Source organism: Linepithema humile, chromosome 1 (assembly GCF_040581485.1).
Source record: "Linepithema humile isolate Giens D197 chromosome 1, Lhum_UNIL_v1.0, whole genome shotgun sequence".
Taxonomy (NCBI): Eukaryota; Metazoa; Arthropoda; class Insecta; order Hymenoptera; family Formicidae; genus Linepithema; species Linepithema humile.
In genome coordinates this window covers 45,281,530-45,301,748 of record NC_090128.1, presented here as the reverse complement: position 1 = coordinate 45,301,748, position 20,219 = coordinate 45,281,530, and the positions used below count along the sequence as shown (strand labels likewise).

General features: G+C 31.9%; 1 protein-coding gene and 1 pseudogene across 1 annotated transcript; both read left to right on the top strand.

The window, feature by feature from the left end:
• The first annotated feature begins 858 nt into the window (after positions 1 to 858).
• On the top strand, positions 859 to 7,368 carry LOC136999301 (arylsulfatase J-like; annotated as a pseudogene).
• Positions 7,369 to 12,317: 4,949 nt separating this feature from the next.
• Positions 12,318 to 19,180, top strand: LOC136997616 (fatty acyl-CoA reductase wat-like). Its single transcript, XM_067348492.1, has 7 exons — positions 12,318 to 14,419; positions 15,255 to 15,503; positions 15,735 to 15,880; positions 15,958 to 16,067; positions 16,332 to 16,575; positions 16,826 to 17,011; positions 17,452 to 19,180. The coding sequence occupies exons 1-7, from the start codon at positions 14,132 to 14,134 to the stop codon at positions 17,897 to 17,899; spliced, it is 1,671 nt and encodes a 556-aa protein (XP_067204593.1). The 5' UTR covers positions 12,318 to 14,131; the 3' UTR covers positions 17,900 to 19,180.
• Positions 19,181 to 20,219: the final 1,039 nt, after the last annotated feature.

Genomic DNA, 20,219 nt, shown 5'->3' with positions numbered 1-20,219 from the left:
TTCAGCGACACTTTTTAAATAATCTTTTTGCCTGCCCGATATATAATTGTTATGTCCCCTCGTTACGCTTTGTTCTACGAGCCCTACACTATTAGTAGTTCCATTATTCTTTTACGATTTGATGGCAAGCGCGATTCGCGCACATTAAGACGCTTCTACGCTTTCACATTCCAATACACTTTTATGTGTAGATAGAAGAAGATAACGCGCCATGGTATTTCGAGGGAACTAATTACACATCTAATGTTATGTTCCATAAATTACGAGCATAATAACATGATAAAATCTCACCAGCCTAAATGGAAGCATCGTGCAACAGTTCTACTCTGTTAATGCGAAAAGATGTTATTACGTCCGTAGTTGTGAAACGTTTCTGTAAGAACAGAAATGTATTGAGCAAACGTCAATTTTCTACTGAGATTTCTTACATATATTTTATACATTACATAAACATCATACGTTTTTATTAAAAAATATTTATATATTTTGTATCATAAAATCCTTAAATTAATAATAACTTTTGAACAGTAAAATATATTAATAATTATTTATCTTAATTTTTGTAAATAGCATTAAATCGATGAATTCAATACGTGAATCAGTGAAAGAATTCGAGATTCGAGCACGGTCCAAGAATCTCTGTGCGTAATCTACGCATCGGACGTAATTCTATAAAAAAAAAAGAATGCAAAATGCGACGTATCGTGCAGTACCATGCAATTTTAATTAATAGATAATGTTGCCACTTAGCCGCGCGAGACGTGCGATAAACGGCGAGAAAATCGTCGCGGCGAACGCGAGATGAACGAAGATGACTCCTCAAGGTGGGAGGTGGCTCCCCACTATTCGCACGCGGAAACAGACGGCTCGGAAGAGGACCGAGTAGAGGAGATAGTTTTGTACAACCGGTCGCTGCGTAGAGTCCGTCTTGTATTCTCGTGGACGAACCGGGAACCGGTTCCACGGGGAACTCAACACGCTGGTCCAGAAGGAGCGAGCACGATGCACCATCCACTGGGAACCGCGCGGTGGACATCGCTCTTTCTGATCCCGCTGCTCGTGACGACTCACGCGACTGCAGCGAAGCAACCGCACATTATTTTTATTCTGGCGGACGATTTGGCAAGTTTCTTTTCGTGCTTTTGCGATAAATTATGTTCGAGCTTTGAGAAATAGTTGATAAAAGTAAGTTGATAAAATAAATGTTTCGAAAAAAGTCTTTTTCATTTCTAGACGATGCTAGAAAAGTATGCCACTATATACAAATGTGCTAAAGATAAGTGAAGATTGCGTAAAGAATGAGCTTAGCATTTTTTATTAGTATTCGTTAGTTTTATATTATTAGTTTATTACTGAACAAAATGTATTATTTTAACTAATCTTCTACGATTTATTCTAATCGATACAGATTTTTTATAATATTTAAATACACGCGAGGTCTGTTTAAAAAATAATGAGAATGCTTTTTAAAAATTTATGTGTTGAGATTTTTATATATTATATATAATCTCTTTTAAACTATGAACTTTAGGAATGCACTACGCGCAGTTTTATCATTCTTGCTAATATAATTCTGAAAGTTTTTATCTATTAAAATATTTACAGTTTGCGAACTCGACTTTCTGGATGTTATCTAATGTCCCATGACGTCGATCTTCTAACTGAAGATTTATCTTTGAAAAAAGAAAAAAACCTAATCTTCAAATTGTAGGGTGGATGTCGCGCATTTCATTCGAACTGTTTTCCCTGTTCAAAACTCTCTAACTGCAGGCTATAAAAAGATCGGCATCACGGAACGTTAAACAACATCCAGAAAGCCGTGAGACAAAAGGTAAACACTTTAATAAACGAAGATTTCCGGAACTATTACTCGGAATGGAATCACTGGAGAACAGTATGAGCGTTCGTATTTTGGGGATATCATAAAGTTTGAATACAAAAACGATTTATTAATTACATAAATATAGCATATGCGTACTTTTGTTGTACTATTTTCTAAAAAGAAAAAGTGCAGTGAGCCAATTTAATGTTAAATAAAATTACAAAGCTCAACAGGATCGTTTCAATTCGTTCTTACTCTTATCAGGGATGGAATGACGTCGGCTTTCATGGTTCCGGCCAAATCCCAACGCCGAATATCGATGCTCTGGCGTATTCTGGACTGCTGCTCGATAGATATTATGTCACTCCGATCTGCACGCCATCCAGAAGCGCTCTGATGACCGGCAAATATCCCATTCATACTGGAATGCAGCATGGCGTAAGTGCTAAAAGTCTCGCGGTACATCTCACCCTATTAAGAGTTCAAGCACATAATAAAAACGCAGAAGAGACGCGGACGACACAAACGGCGAATAATAACCGCGGTTTCTGACAGTCCTAAAACGAATATATTTTGCGACTAGATCATTTTATTAAAGAAATCTGAATCTGTTTATTTTTTTAAATGTTACTTTCTGAAATTGTGATAGCGCATCAGATATCGTCAAATTATTTCAACTGCCGTTACACCTGTCAATGGATTGATGCAATTGAGAGCTATCAGTTAGCGGAAACGTTGTTGTTCGGCTTGCAGCGGCATACAAAAGGGGATATTATGCACTCGCACTTTTGACGCGTTGACCTGGATAGTTCAATTGGAAATTATCATACTGGGTAGACTTTACTACTTTATTCACACGTTCCGCATTGCAAATGCGTACACAAAGCAGATGAAAATGACGTAAAATCAATATGCTTTCATTATTGTTACTTAATAGTATTAATTGAATAATGCTTTTTTCAGCAATTTTTTAACTCATAGGATATTAAATATCATTAAGATATTAAAAATGTAATAAATGTTTATTAAATGTATATTATAAAAAAATACATATTTTTTTAAAGTTTGATAAATTTTTTTTAAAAAGCAAAATGTTAGATTATTTGTCTTTGTAAATATTAATTTAACTAATAAGATGCTAACAAAGTGCCAATTTTTTAATTTCTTATTATAAAAGAAGAAACTTTTATGCTACTTTTATGTATCTTTTAAACTGGAATTTTATGAATAATTCAGGTTCTCAAAGGTGCCGAGCCTAGAGGATTACCACTACGCGAAAAGATCTTGCCGCAGTATTTACGAGAACTTGGATATAGCACGCACATCGTCGGCAAATGGCACTTAGGATTCTACAAAAAGGAGTATACTCCGACTTACAGAGGATTCGACACCCACACTGGTTTCTGGACAGGTCATCACGACTATTACGATCATACAGCCGTTGAAAATGTGAGCAAACCCAGGTAGAAATTTCCCTCGATCTGCCCTGAATATATACGGGCCCCGTATGGGAAATATTAGCTTGGAAAATCCGGACGGCGAAAATCTTGGCTTTTCGCTATAAATTTTCCACGATTTTTCCCAGGTTTTAATTAAAAAATATCTATCTATATTTTTTCCGAGATCTGGTCGCGGGTTCGATCAGGGAAAAAGCAGTATTTTTATTCTGAACTTTCAGATTATTTTAACGTTTGTTAAATATTTTACGGCTCAAAATAGTAACACCTTACAGCATATCAAAGAGTTTTACGGTTCGAAATAAAAGAAAAACCGGTTTGAAACGTACAAAATGTGTGATCGCATATTAGCGGTTTCTCGTCTATTGTTGAGGAAGCGAAAATATCGGGCGAGGAAAAAATTAGAAACAAAAATAGTAAACATCAAAATTGAAAGTGACACGTCTGACGAAAGTGACTTGATAAAAAACAAGTATTCGCGATCTAACAGTAATAAAGATAAAAAAAACCGCCAATAAAATATATAAGGAGGAAATATTTATTTATTAATATTATAAGTTATTATTATTATTATTATTATCGAACAATCCAGGAGAAAACCCGGGTAAAATAAGGGCTCTAGGCGGGATTCCAGGATAATTTCTAGGAAAAACTGCGGAAACAAGCCTGGGCCTGGGTACATTTTAGATAAAGGATCCGTCCATGCCCGTCGTTTCATTATACATTGGTCCAAGCTAGATTTCCCGGATCCAAGCTATACTCGGGGAAAAATATCCAGGGCCAGGCTTTCTCCTAGACCAGATTTCTACCTGGGAATATATAAATAAATATAGAATTTAATTCAATACAATACTAATCTTTCTGATTGCATAATTAATTAATTTAATCTGGTCGATGAATTTTGATGAGAATTGAAGATATGAAATATATAAAAAAGGATAAAACAAACTGGATAAAAACTAAAAAAAAAAATTAAAAGTTAAAACATTTGAATGATTTGAATATTTCCTATTGCTGCAACTGACAATTAATATATTAAACAAAAAGTATTATGTAAAAAGAATTATTTTATAACGCATGTTATATGAATGGGGTCGCATTATATTCATTATAGATGCAGGCAATACAAAATTCAAAATTTTCTGCAGCCTTATTGGGGCTTGGACATGAGACGAGGTATGGAGCCGGCCTGGGATTTGCATGGTCAATATTCCACGGATATTTTTACGAGGGAGGCGGTGAAATTGATCGACAGGCACAATTCTAGTCGGCCGATGTTCCTTTATCTCGCCCACGCGGCCGTACACTCTGGAAACCCGTACAATCCGCTTCCGGCGCCGGACGAAGAAATCGTCAAATTCGATAACATCTTTAATTATAATCGAAGACGTTTCGCTGGTAATCGATAGCGCGAGCAAGCTAAAAAATAAAAATTAAAATAAAACTGATTTGACAAATAAAATGGATATTGTCGATAGAAGAAATATTGAATAATCAATGGATATAAATTTTGTTAAAAGGAACGAAGCAAGATTGTTAATAAAAAGTATTAATTAATTAGATCTTGTAATCAGATTAGTAATTCTGGAATTTTTATAGGTATGCTGAGTAAGCTTGATCAATCGGTGGGCGAAGTAGTTGAAGCTTTACATAAGAAAAACATGTTACGAGACAGTATAATCGTCTTCTCATCCGATAACGGTGGACCCGCCGCCGGATTTAATCTGAATGCCGCGTCTAACTGGCCGCTGAGAGGCGTCAAAAATACTCTTTGGGAAGGTAATCAATCGATTCTATTGATAATAAACGTCAGATGAATATAATTACTTGTTGGAAAGAAACAGAAAACTATGCTCGCAAGTACAGCATTGCTCAAATTCAGCGAATTGTGCAGCTCTAAGTTAGATAATTATTAAAATTTTTTAAATTATAAGACTTCATTGACAAACAGAAGCATTTATTAATTCGACACTAAAATAGAGAACTAAAATAAAGAAAATTACCGCGCGATTAGTTTTCAATTGGCGCATTTATTGTCCACAAATGTAAGTAATTTTTTACAATAATAAAATACTTATTCTTACTTTTACTATAATCAGGTGGAGTTAGAGGCGCAGATATGGTCACCCAGATTAGTGCGACCAGGTCGAGTAAGCAGGCAGATGATACACATTACCGATTGGCTGCCGACGCTGCTAACAGCCGCCGGCGGTGATCCGTCGAATTTAACATCTATCGACGGCATGGATCTGTGGAACGCCCTTAGCGAAGATACCGAATCGCCACGCACTAACGTTCTTCATAATATCGATGATATTTACGGCGTGTCCGCTATCACGGTCGGCGACTGGAAACTCATTCAAGGTACGGGAATTCTCACTTTTAGCGATCCAAGTCTGCCCTTAGGAAAATTTACTTTTTAAAACTTAAAAAAATAACTTATGAAAACTTTTTGATTTACTATAGAACTTTTTAAAAGTTTTAAAGAGTAAATTTGAACACTTTAAAATAGGATTTACTCTTCAAAAACTTTAAAAAATTTCTTTAAGAAATGAAAGAGTGTTTTTAAATTATTATTTTAACGTTTCATATAGTAAATTTTCCTAATATTAATATTACTGAATACAAATGTGTAATACAGAAGTAATAACAAGGAAAAAGAATTTGCAATTAACCCGCAGGTCAGCTACACATCTGTTTAATGCTAATAAATGTGCAATGTGAGTAATTTGTGTTCCGCGTTTAATTTTCTGAGCATTGCAGTATTTACAACTTTAAGTCTTACAGTTAGATGATTTCAAGGACCAAAACTTAAGAAACTTTGAGGCCTTGAAGTTACTTTACACAAACTTTTACTTACTTTTACGCCAACTTTAAGTTACTAAACACCACGATTAAGTTACTTCACATAAATTTTTAGATACTTTTCATGAACTTTATGTCTTCAATAACTAAAGAGGCAAAAACTCAAGGATATTTTGAAAACTCTGAAATAACTTAAACAAAACTTAAAAATTTTTTAGTTACTTAAAAAAACTTTTCAAATTTTTAAAGTTACTAAACAAAACTAATAAAGCCAGTCTAAAGTAAATTTTCCTAAGGGTGGAAACTACGAGAGAAGAGCAGATTACATTGTTTCCCTTCTTTCAGATTTACTTTATAACATTAATACTGACAATTAAATTTCCCTCCGTAGGATCTACTTATAATGGAATATGGGACGGATGGTACGGACCCTCCGGCAGGGAATGGGTCTACGATGTGAGTGGTGTAATCAGCAGCGCAGCGGGACGCGCTGTCGCCAGTGTGGGATTGGGCGTTACTGCAGAAGTGGTCCGGATGCTGCGCGAAAACGCACAAATTAAATGCCCGCCGAGGAACGACAGCCTGCCGATGTGCAAACCGCTGCAAGAACCGTGCCTCTTTAACGTCTTTCAGGATCCCTGCGAGGACAATAATCTCGTTAAGCAGTGAGTCAAATACAACTTTGATAAAATTCTACTGCATCACGAAATCGTATAATCTTATTTTATTTCAATTTACAAAAAAAAAAAAAAATGCGACTATATATAATTTTCTTTGTGCATTCAAAGATTTCCGACAATCGTTAAAAAGCTGCAGGACGAGCTGAAGAAATTCAACAGCACCGCGATTTTGCCCGGAAATCTTCCGTGGGATAGTAAGGCCAATCCGAATCTGTGGGATCACACTTGGAATAATTTTGGAGATTATATTAATGTCATGATGAACGCTGCAGCCTGATTGATAATGTAGTAATATGAAAAATTTGCGTTTGTTTCTTCGCTGAGTGACGCATAATCCGTATAAGAATTATTTGAGAACGCTGCTATATTAATTCATTTATCACTCAAGAAATATTGTCTTTCACTATATTACAGAGAAATCTATATAATTGTAAATATATTGTAAATTCTTTTTTTTTTTACCTTTTTATGTGCATCGATGCTGAAAGAATGTAAATGCTCCAGTAACAGATAATTACGAAAAATGTAAGGAAAAATATATTTTCTCAGTAATCTACATGTTAGCGATGTATTACAAATGAATAAACGAACACATTAATGTTCACTTTTGAAGTCTTAAATTACGAATGAATAATTACAATATTTTAGCATGCTAAAATAAAATTTCTCGTCTGAACTAGAATATTTTAATCTTATAGGTTTTTTAACACCAGAAATCGCCATCCTCTTCACCTCAAAAATGCCAAAATTTTATGCAAGTTATTTTATAATTAATCGAGTTTATTACATTATTGTTTTTGTCATTTTTTGGTATTATAAACTAAATACAGAGTGTCCGGTAATTGCTGAATTACTTCTCGGGTGTAAGTAGAGCGGGTTAAACCGAGTAGAAGAGTCCTCTACTATTTTGCAATTTTCACAAAAATTAATGAAGAATTTGTTAAAAAATATCTGCCAATTCGCGCGAGTTTAAGCGCGTGACGAGAAGAGACCGTGGCGGTACAGCCCACTGTTATTTGGTTACTAGGCGCGCGATGAAGCGTTGGGAGAAGCGCTCTACAAATGTCAACGGCAACATACGAGCGGTGCGTAACGCTAGATCCTTGCGTCCTAGCGACCACGTAACAGTGGGCTGTCTCTTCTTGCCGCGCGCTTAGACTCACGTAAATTAGCCGATCTTCTTTAATTAACTTCTCATTAATTATTGCAAAAATCGCAAAAAGGACTTTTCTACTCGGTTTAACCTACTTGCACCCAATGTAGGCAGAAGATAACATTGTTTATTTCGAAGATGCGTAATAAAAATATTAAGCGTATAAGGAAGTATTTCAGTCGACAACTTTTTATATTTGTATGAAAATTATTTATTGAAAATTATTTTTATAAGAGATGTTTGAAATATCCGCCAGACTCTTCTAAACACAATGCGACTCTTCGCATAAAACTTTGTCGCACTGTATCTAAAATGGCAGGTGTAATGTTACGACTTGCTGCTCTAATTTTTTTAATTAATTCTTCTCGATTGCGTGGTAGTGTCTGATACATCTGATCTTGAATGTAGCCCCATGCAAAAAAATCCATGGTTGTGAGATCAGGTGATCGCGGTGGCCACTCGTGGAAATCGCTGTGGATGCCTATCCATCTGTGTGCAAATCGCTGATTTAAAACACCACGAGCGAGAATGGAAGTGTGAGCTGGATGGCCGTCTTGCTGGAAGGTAATTTGGTCTGGCGGGATATTCAGTTAAACATTATTTAATAAATTTGGCAGTGTTTCTACCAGAAATTGTGAATATACTTCTGCCGTAACATTCACATTTTGGGGAAAAAAATGTGGCCCAATAATTTGATTGTCCACAATCTCCATCCAAACATTGATACTAAATGTTACCTTTTGCGTTGTGTGTCTTTTGAAATAGTGTCAGAATGAAAGAATGCTATACTACATTGTCTTTGTCAGCCTCTGTGCTCCACGTTTTTCTCTTTTCGTTAAAATAAATGCGAATTTAACAAAAGACAATCGGTAGTGCCTAGTTGATGTTAGCAAAAATTGACGTCAATAGTACGACGCGTCGTACTATTGATGTCAATTTTTGCTAACATTTGCTAACGACGCGTCGTACTATTGATGTCACTACTGCCCAATATGTATATACAACACCCTGTACGATAAATGACTTTTTTTGATAATTAATGACGCGGAATTGTTCGCAAAAAATTCGTTATTTTTATTCTTCGCTTTTACAAGGAAGGCCGGGCAAAAGAAACAAGACGTAAAACATGGAAGGACGACGGCGATGATCGAAATGTCTTCGGCGCTTCTTAAAGTTATCTGTGTATGTGTTATGGACTGGTATTTAGGAATTTAAAATTAAAATATATGCAAATCATCGCGGGCATATTTTAAAACAAGAAAATTATGCTGGCCGTGTATTGCGTTCCTATAGTAAAATATCAACAATGCGCGGTGGCGCGAATAGAAGCTGAGACTGATAGTGAAAGTTTCTCGCATAACAGCACGTTTGACGAGCAGCAAAAATATGATTATTACGATCATAAATTATTTTATCACTTATGTGTATCCTTTATTCACTGTATTCCGCTTACGCTATTATATTGTATTGCCTCCGAACCTTAAACTAGTCATAAATTTTTGAATTACAAGAGGTACTAAATATCGGGGAACAAATATTCTGATTTAACTTCTGCAAATGTATCCGTAAATGTTTCTGACAGGATACACATTCGTCTTCTCTTCTCTACTGATACTTCCGTACAACAATTCCACTAACAATTGTATGATCTCGATTGTTTGACATTTCTCTCTTTCTCTCTCTCTCTCTCTCTCTCTCTCTCTCTTTCTCTCTTTGTCTTCCTTCCTGCCTCTCTCTCCCTCTCTGTCTCCCACCCCTTTCTTTCTCTCTCTCTCTCTCTCTCTCTCTCTCTCTCTCTCTCTAGTCTTGGATTTTAATATTTCTCAGTATATGTATATTTTAATTACATTTTCTGTGAATCTAAACAATTGGTAAATATACATGCACGATTCTTCAAGGATATCTCGTGTACACAACATTTTCTGCCCCTTTATTTATTGATTACAGATCTTCGGAAAAGTTAAATCTTAACTGTAAAAGGTTATGCAAATCTTTTAATTGGATTCAACTATAAAATGAAAAATAAGAATAATTATTCATGCGGGATGCAGCTTGTTGATACTTGAAAATTCAACGTATAATTGCGTAATTTGTATGCATTGTGTTTCTGTTTGATGATGCGGTATGTTTATTTTTAAGAAACAAAGAAACCAATGTACAAAAATTATAATAATTCTGTAATAGCTGATTTGAAAATAATAATGTAACCTTTGTGCAACAAACTAAGAAAATATTTTTTTTCCAAATTTATTTAACACAAACTAAAGCCTGCATCAGACTATGCAACTTGTTGCAGCAATTCGCAAGCAATCTATAAAATTACTAAAAATGCTGTGTTGAATGGTGTATTTTAAGCTGTTATCGTGAAAGCATTTCTTATCATCACGCTCAAAATTTTTTTGTACTGCGTTCTCAAACATCTTCTGCAAATGTTACGAAGAATTTTTTATTGCAGTTTCAGCAAGTTTACTAGTTTATTGTCAAAAAATCAAAATAAACGCTCGTTATAACAGTGTCTTAAATTGCGATTTCATATGTGTCTGCAAGTACAGAAATAGATTTCAAATTATTATGCATACAAATTTTTGCAATTCTTATAATTATTTGTTAATATTTGTTACTTTATACAATAAAATCAAAACTAAAATTTTTGAATAATATTTTTTACATTTAAAATATACAAAGCTACATGTAGAGATTTAAAAATACCTTATAATTGACTTAATTGCTTACAAGTATGTGTTGTATAGTTTTATATCATCGCTAAGAAGATCAAGATTACCGTAAATTTCAGGAATAAGATTATGAAAAGTGTAAAGCATGTTTAAACATTTTGTGAAATCGGCTTTTTTTGAAATCAAATTTGACAGTAGAAATAAAAAATTTTAATCGTTGGTCGGAGATATCTGTAAAATGTGAAATAATGCTTGTCATTACGTAAGATTCAATGAAAAAAATAACAAATAAAACATTGTGGATTTTTTTATTATTAATCATGGATATCAGGATTATTGAACTATACTATATTTTTAGATTTTTAGATAATTAGCATATTGATCAATAAAACTGATCGATTAAAATTTAAAAATATTTACTTTGAGGAAGATGACTTTGTTGTTTTAACCACTGCCGAAATTTACATAATGTAGCAAAAAATCTTCGTTTCCACCGTTATCCTCCAGCACTTCTTCAAATGTAGACATTTCGAGCTTCATCACTTTTGTTATTACCGTATCCTATCTTTATCTAACCTATCTTTATCAAATCGCTTGAGATATGTGCAAACTAAAATTATTGCATATATTAGGCAATATTTTAAAGCTACATGCTTCATACGGAAAAAAACTAAAAATAGAGTATCTGTTTTAATTTAGGTTGTCTAAAATGAGATAACAATCGATTATTATAAAATATTTATATTAATTTGAATTTTCTTGAATATAAAACAATAAAGAAAGAAGTGCACAATATTAGTTTGATGTTTAAAGCAATTTAAGAATTTTTTCACATTTTCTTCTTAAACATGGAAAAACATTTTTTAACATATCAAGATTTACATTATTGTAGCAAAATATTTTGATAGCTTATATTTTTATTATAACAGCGTAAAATTTGCTGTGCCAGTAAATTATTTCTTTCCGTGTAGCGTCCGTTTGAAATAAGTAGATAAAATTTAGTTTTCGTCCAAAATTTAAAAGCCGATAATTCATGTTGGATGATAGTCTCGCCGATTAAATTGTTAATAAAAAAATATTAATAGTTGTAACATTCTTTGATAATTAAAATCACTCATAATAAGATCGTTAAAAGGTACAGTGGATATGTTGATCAGAAAGATCTACATCTACATAAATATTTTCTTGACAGCGTGTTCTTTTATTCATTCCCACACATTGTCAATAACAAATCAAATTATAGAACAATTCGATTATACATATACATATCAGACTAGGATGTAATTACTGATTATGCACATTCATACTCAATATCAGTAATACGTGATACAAACTCGAGTAGGACAGCACCAAGGATATCATGGAGAAGAGGGCATAAGCGAAAACCGTATCCGTGTGAGCTCCGCGTTCGCCTCTGCTTCGAGATATTCGAAAGATGCTAATATATTATGTTCCGTCTCCTTTCCATCAAGTCGGAAACAGAGGAAGATTAATGCCAAATAGTAAGTGTGACAAATAAGTAAGGCGAGTGGCTAAAATATCGAAGATCTTCAAGACGTTTTGCAATTTTTTTTTTTCGCATTTGTTTTTAACAGTGTATAATCAAGTAAATTATTACATAATGCTTTTTTTGATTAAAAAAATATTATTTAATATCTATTAAAAATTTTTGCAATCACACATCCACAAAAAACTCAATCGTATAAATCGGTACTTTGCTTTTAATGTTTTTATGATAAATATTATTCAAAAATGTGCAAAATTTTTTTTTTGAAAAAGACTCTAAAAGCGATAATTAGTATAATTGTGATTGTATATCATTGTAATTTTGTGTAATACAGAAATAAATTTTATTGCAGAACTGTAAAATAATCTTTTGTTTTTTTGTTGACAATAGCAAATCAGTATTTTTATTGTTTTAACATTCTGCCCTGTTCTGTTGTAATCATATGTTTCTGATTCTATTAAAACTTGTTTTTAATATTATTCATTCTATTAATATTTGATGTGATTTATTTTTGTAAATATTTATTATAATTAAAGCAGCGCTCGGAATCAGTTGCACATTTCGGTCCGATTCCCGAGTCTCCTGTTCATTAATACATAATATATATAATATATATATATTTAATTATCAATAAAAATAAACATTATTTATGTAGCAAAGAAAATGTTACGATTTCCTGAGAGATGTCTAAACAATCCAGCCTATTTTTAATATAAAACGCTCCTGAGCCAGAGCTATCGGCGGCTCGGTTGGTGACCGGGCGGTAGTGGAGAAACAGAAGGCGTCGTCTCGGGAATCGGCCCGAAATGTGCAATAAATTCCGAGCGCTGAATTAAAATATAGGAGAAAAAATAAATCTTAATATTTATTATTCTCTTAAAAATAAACCAAAAATTCTATACATATATTAACATACAGGGTGTCCCACCAAAAGTGGTCACCTCCTTTTATCTTTGAAATTAAAAGAGATAGTACATAACAAATATATATCAAATTAAATGGTTGAAAGTGAACTCTATTGTGAGCATAATAGTTGCTTACAAAAGCTATTCGTGTTAACGAACGGAAAGATATGTATAATTTTTTTATAATATTGTGGATATTTTGATGTAAGAAAAATTGTAGCGCTGTTTGAAGAGAATACAACGATGTATAATTTAATATAAATATTTTACATATTATACGAATTTTATCGGTTTAAAGTATCGCGGGCGACGTCTACCTTTTCACTTTTCTTTCATTAATTTGCGCATAAAAGTGTTGAAGTAAGATAATTAAAAAATAAATATTTAACGAGATATTGCATAGTTTATGTAAAATTATATTAAATTAAAGTATAAAATATAATATATATATATAATATATATCTCGTAAACTATTTAATTTTTGACCATTCTACCCTCATAACTTTTTACGATGAATATTGCGAGAAAACAATTTATATAAAAAAAATTAGGATAGTTCTATTTAAAAAAATAAAGATGACCTTCAAATCTCCGAAGCACCTCTATCCAGTCAAATTAATATCCTAATCTTTTTTCTTCCTCTAAACCTTACAATTTTTATATAAAACATTTTTTTTGATAACGCATTGTTTTTGAGATATTACGTGTCTAAGTTAAAATGGGACACCCTGTATATCATCATAAATGGTGTTTATGTAAATAGCGTTCAGTTTATAGCGAAATCTCGCTTTTTTGCACATTATTTAACATACCCTACTTTCACAATTAAAAGTCACACGGTTATATGTATATTTTTAAAGAAAAAATTTGGCAATTGAGATCCTGTTTTCGCCTTCAATTCTTTTTTCTCCACACCTATTTATTTTTAAATTTAAAGACTGGCCATGCATCAGCTTTGGAACTTCCAATTTCTTGAGTCAGTTGAGTACGAATCGTGAGCGCCGTCGCGTAGCACATTGCAAATTGAATATAAGGTGAATCGATTTAATAACGAAGCTCATTTGTTAAGGTTGAAGCTTGGAGAAGAGATAATAAAAGTGTTCATACATCGAATCGACGACCACAAAATGGCTGTTATCGAATCGGAATGCAAATCTAAATCACGCATGGAACTCTCGCTGATGGAATCCTCATCGATAGAGGATTTGTCGGCGGTCAATAAGAAACTATCGCCGATTCAGGAGTTCTATCATGGCCAAGGCATCTTCATTACCGGCAGTACTGGTTTTTTCGGAAAATTATTATTAGAAAAACTTTTAAGACTTTGTCTGGGATTGGGCACCATTTTTTTACTGGTGCGGCAAAAAAAAAATAAAAACGTATCACAACGGATTGAAGAAATTTTTGATAATCCGGTAAGTTTTTAATCCTTTTCTTCTTTCCTTTAATCTTGTTCTTCGTCTTCATCACTGGTTTCTTTATCAGGCGGATCATTTCTATCGTCTAACGATATAATGTTATCGTCTATTTTCTCTTTTAATAAATCGTCTTGATCGGTAATTCGACGTCGTGCTGTCCGACTTCTTGTTAGTATTCTATCATGTGTAGGTGGACTGTGAATTAATGCTCTGTCTATTATTTGTTGATTTGGTTCATCTAATTTTTCTTGGGTAAATGGTATCGAATCTGTATTATTTTTAATTACATTTTTATTTTCTTCGGTGTCAGAAAAATGTAATTCGTAATTTTCTTCCTCGCTATCAGAAAGATGCGATTTGTAATAATCATTTTCTTCAGTGTCAGAAAGGCGTAGTTCATAATTATCATCTTTCTCTGAAGAATCGGAGAGATACAATTTATAATTATCTTCTTCTTCGTCAAATTTTCTTTGCGTTTTTTTTACACATGTAAAGCCAATCTAGTAACTGTTAGATAACCAAAAGAAATTCTTACCGTCCTTCGATAGTTTCATATTTTCATATTTCTTGGAATTGTTTAAGAACTTATGTAAATGTCATGTCTGATAATTTTATTACTTAAAGGAACCACTCACTTACAGTTTTTGAAGAGGCAGATCAGAACTGCAGAGCAAAACTCCTACCATTTGTTAAAGAAAAAAATTAAAGTCGAAGATTTATTATGATATTGAATGATAAAAGTTATCGATTTTTATTAATTTTTTATAATAAATTTCTTTTAATTTAGTTAATGTGTAATTTTTGTGGATTTACCATTATTCACTTTATGCAGCTATTTGACAAACTGAAAGACGAGCAGCCGAATTTCCAGGATCGAGTAATCGCTATAACGGGCGATTGTAACCACCCAAATCTCGGAATATCTTCGGAAGATCGGGCTACTCTCATTCGAGAAGTTTCGATTGTCTTTCATATCGCGGCAACAGTAAAATTTAATGAGAAATTGAAATTAGCCGTAACAATTAATGTCGGCGGTACGAAAGACGTTTTAAATCTTTGCAAGGAAATTCCGAATCTAAAGGTATTTAAATATATTTAAGAAACAAAAAACGATAAGAATTACCTAAGAAGCATCTTACAATTATTTCATGATTTGTTATTTATTTATTTATTTATTATTATATTATTTATTATTTACAATTTACTATTTATTTATTATTTATTCAATCGAATGACTTTTCTCCGAAATTTAAAAGTTAAAATTTTATAGTAAAACAACGCGACTGATATTTTACTTGTTCAATTTCTTCAGTCATTTGTGTATGTATCAACCGCGTATGCAAACTGTCCACAAAACGTGATAGAAGAAAAATTTTACGACGCGCCAATGGATTCCGACAAACTACTCACTTTGATGGAATGCACGGATGATAAATTGGCCGAGTATATAACACCGCAGTACGTAAATTTTTCTTTGTTTAAATTTTCGAAAAGAAAAAAGCAAAAAGAAAATCTTATTTTTTTATTTTTTACAGATTATTAGGAAAATGGCCAAATACCTATACTTTTACAAAAGCGATGGCGGAGGATGTGATTAGGAAGCAGGCTGATGATTTGCCAATCGTCATTTTTCGTCCTGTTATTAGTAAGCACAAGTTTAACATTTTTATTATAACAAAAGTCAAAATTAACAATAATTTTTTAAAAAAGTGTCAGCAAATAGGATACACAATTTAAAAAATATTGAATTATTATTTGGATAAAAATGATTAATTATGTTACTAATAATTAATGATTGTAAATATAGTAATTATTATCCCAAAATAGTAATTAATCTTAATAATAATAGATATAGAGATTTGATAAATCTTAAGTTGAAAATAAAGGATTATTATTTTGTTACTTTCAGCAATTTCAACGTATCGGGAACCTATACGAGGTTGGATCGACAATCTATACGGTCCAACAGGAATTCTTTTTAGTGCTGGTATTGGATTGCTGCGATCGATTCATTGCGATGGTTCGATAACCATAAATGTGATACCTGCTGATTTAGCAATCAACGCTCTTATCGCGTGCGCATGGGATGCAGCTAATACAAAGTACGTTTATCATCATCATTGTCTTTTTCGATGGATGAATATTATTAGATAAAATTAATACAAATTAATACAAATTAATCTCAATGCTTGAAAACGCAACTCGGCATTCGACATTTGACATTCCGACAAAAGTGTCATTAGACATATGGTTTTAATATTCAAGTCTTCATATACGTGATTAGGAAGCAAGTTGGTGACTTGCTGATTGGTATTTTTCGTCCTGCTATTAGTTAGCATAAGTTTTATTTTATTATAACATAAGCTAAAATTAATAAAAATTTTATTACATTTGTAAACATAGTGATGTTATCTCGTTACGTCATTGTTTCAGATTAAACAACGATTTGCCTGGTGATATTCCGATTTATAATTACGTGTCTAAGGACAACCCGATAACCTATAATAATGTGAAGGAATTCTTTAAAGAGGGGCTTTTTGAATTTCCCTTTAAAGAAGCGATGTGGTACTACAGCTTTAGATTAACGAAGTACAGACTTGTTCATCTTTTTTTCATATATTTCTGCCACTTGTTCCCAGCTTTGTTGATCGACATCGCAACTTTTTGTCGGAGAAAGAATCCGAGGTAATAATCAAATCAAATCAAACACGACATAAAAAATCTATAGGATTTTTGCATATACAATATATCCTCAAAGCAATTTTCTGTTAAGAACAGTTGCATATATTTATTACATTATAAGAGAAAATAAATTCCATTAATGCTAATATTTATAGCAAATAAAATAAAATGAGTGGTTTTTATATATTAGAATTTGTTTAAATCTTTAAAGTCAATCAAACAGTATTAAATTATTTAAAATAATTTAGAGCAATTTAGGATAATTACATGGAAAAGTAATTTATTTTTAACTTATATATTAATAATTGTTTATTTAACATTTCTTTATTATGGATTGTTTGTTAAAGATTGCTTCAGTCTTACAAAAAAATACACACATCCCTAGATGTGATGGACTATTTCTGCCAGCAAGAATGGGCATTTACTAATGATCGAGTACGTGCGATGATTGCAAAGTTCACGTCCAATAATCGTAAAAATTTTGATTGCGATATAAAGAATCTCAATTGGAAGGTTTACTTCAAGAGGTACGCGCGCGGAGTGAGAGTGTATCTCATCAAGGATCCTCTGGACACTTTACCGCAAGCACGCGCCAAATGGCGAAGGTATGAGATTTTCAAAATTTTTCAAAAAACTATGCGAAAGCTTCTCTTTACTCATATACTCGATAACAAACTAAAAAATTACCGTTTAGTTTTTGATGGCTTTTATTTATTTCCGAATCGCAATTATGATAAAAATTGGTTCCGTAAAAATATTGCAAAATTTTTAGCGTCCAATTTGAAGAAAAATTAAATTATATTTTTAAAACTTTATTTTACTGCGTTTCTTCATAAATAGAGAGTATAAAATACGGTACTCTATGTTTAATCTTTTAATATCCAATTAAAAATATATATATCTAAACTTGTGGATTATTCATATTACAGATTATATTGGTGCCATCAAGCGTTAAAACTCATATTGACTTTAATCGGCCTGACGTTCTGCTGGTTCATCATATATATGGTCTTTAAATGTTTCAACGAAAACAAGTGACGCAGGTACGGTACAAGTAGATTTTTTAACTTTCTGCTTTATACATATGATTGAGACGATTATTTTTAATACAATTCTCTGAGAGAGAATCTAGTTGTGCTTTTTTCTTAAAAATAAAATATTATTTTCTATTAATTATTACTGTTTTACTCGTAAAGAGAAGGAACCTACATGAATCCATTTGGACAGATCTCGGGTTTAAAATTGATATACAAATTAGTAATGCAAAAAACTCTTAATTGATACCTTTACTTTCATTTCGTAAGCCGGGAATTCATCGTTGTCATCTACTAGTACAAAATAAATTACAAATGGCTGAATTCAAGTGCATTTGAATTCAAGACAAAAAATAAGAATCAATTCTTCTTTCGATTTTAACTTACGAGATTTTATTACAAGATTAATAGCTTCCATTGTGATGTTTATTTTCAATTTGATATTATCTATTTTAATCTTTTTCTGTATTTTGAATTTGAACCCACGTTCGTACCAAAGTTGTCAAGATGATTTTCATCGACATTATAGAATATTTCATAGTTGCAATTTTATTAATTATGTTTAAATCATTTTATTATAATGTTTTATAATTCATTTATGCTTACAGTGGTAGACCCAGCGTAAAAAATGTGGCAGAAATAAAACATGTCCTGACGTCATGCTGTGAAAACTAAAACGTAGTTGGTATCATACAGTGGCTGCAATATTAATTCAATATTAATTAATTAGATAATTAACATATAATAAACATATTAATTAATTAGATAATTAAATATATAAATATATAAAATATTAATTTTACTCGATAAATAGTGTATTTATAAGAATTCTTATAAATACACTAAAATTATCGAGTAAAATTAATATTTTATATATTTATATATTTAATTATCTAATTAATAATTAGAGTAATGTGCAATAAAATTAAGATAAAAATATATTATTACAAAATATTACAAAAAATATTACAAAAAATATTATTACAAAAAATATTTATTTAATCTTGAAATACCTGAAATTATTAATTAATTCTTCTAAACATGCTTTTTTCGATGCTAGATTGTGTTTGATTCCTGCTATGTTTCTGCAGTAACTGATATTGCAGATTCTGTTTTATACATAGCGCATTTCTCTAGTTATGTGAAGACAGATCATAATCGATTTCTGCTGTATATGTTGTTGATAATTAATATTGCAGCCACTGTATGATACCAACTACGTTTTAGTTTTCACAGCATGACGTCAGGACATGTTTTATTTCTGCCACATTTTTTACGCTGGGTCTACCACTGTAAGCATAAATGAATTATAAAACATTATAATAAAATGATTTAAACATAATTAATAAAATTGCAACTATGAAATATTCTATAATGTCGATAAAAATCATCTTGACAACTTTGGTACGAACGTGGGTTCAAATTCAAAATACAGAAAAAGATTAAAATAGATGATATCAAATTGAAAATAAACATCACAATGGAAGCTATTAATCTTGTAATAAAATCTCGTAAGTTAAAATCGAAAGAAGAATTGATTCTTATTTTTTGTCTTGAATTCAAATGCACTTGAATTCAGCCATTTGTAATTTATTTTGTACTAGTAGATGACAACGATGAATTCCCGGCTTACGAAATGAAAGTAAAGGTATCAATCAAGAGTTTTTTGCATTACTAATTTGTATATCAATTTTAAACCCGAGATCTGTCCAAATGGATTCATGTAGGTTCCTTCTCTTTACGAGTAAAACAGTAATAATTAATAGAAAATAATATTTTATTTTTAAGAAAAAAGCACAACTAGATTCTCTCTCAGAGAATTGTATTAAAAATAATCGTCTCAATCATATGTATAAAGCAGAAAGTTAAAAAATCTACTTGTACCGTACCTGCGTCACTTGTTTTCGTTGAAACATTTAAAGACCATAGATATGATGAACCAGCAGAACGTCAGGTCGATTAAAGTCAATATGAGTTTTAACGCTTGATGGCACCAATATAATCTGTAATATGAATAATCCACAAGTTTAGATATATATATTTTTAATTGGATATTAAAAGATTAAACATAGAGTACCGTA

Coding starts and splice junctions, on each gene's coding strand:
- LOC136997616 (XM_067348492.1), top strand. CDS start 14,132: ATGGCTGTTATCGAATCGGAATGCAAATCTAAATCACGCATGGAACTC. Junction 14,420..15,254: donor AAGAAATTTTTGATAATCCG/GTAAGTTTTTAA, acceptor CACTTTATGCAG/CTATTTGACAAACTGAAAGA. Junction 16,068..16,331: donor CATTTTTCGTCCTGTTATTA/GTAAGCACAAGT, acceptor TGTTACTTTCAG/CAATTTCAACGTATCGGGAA.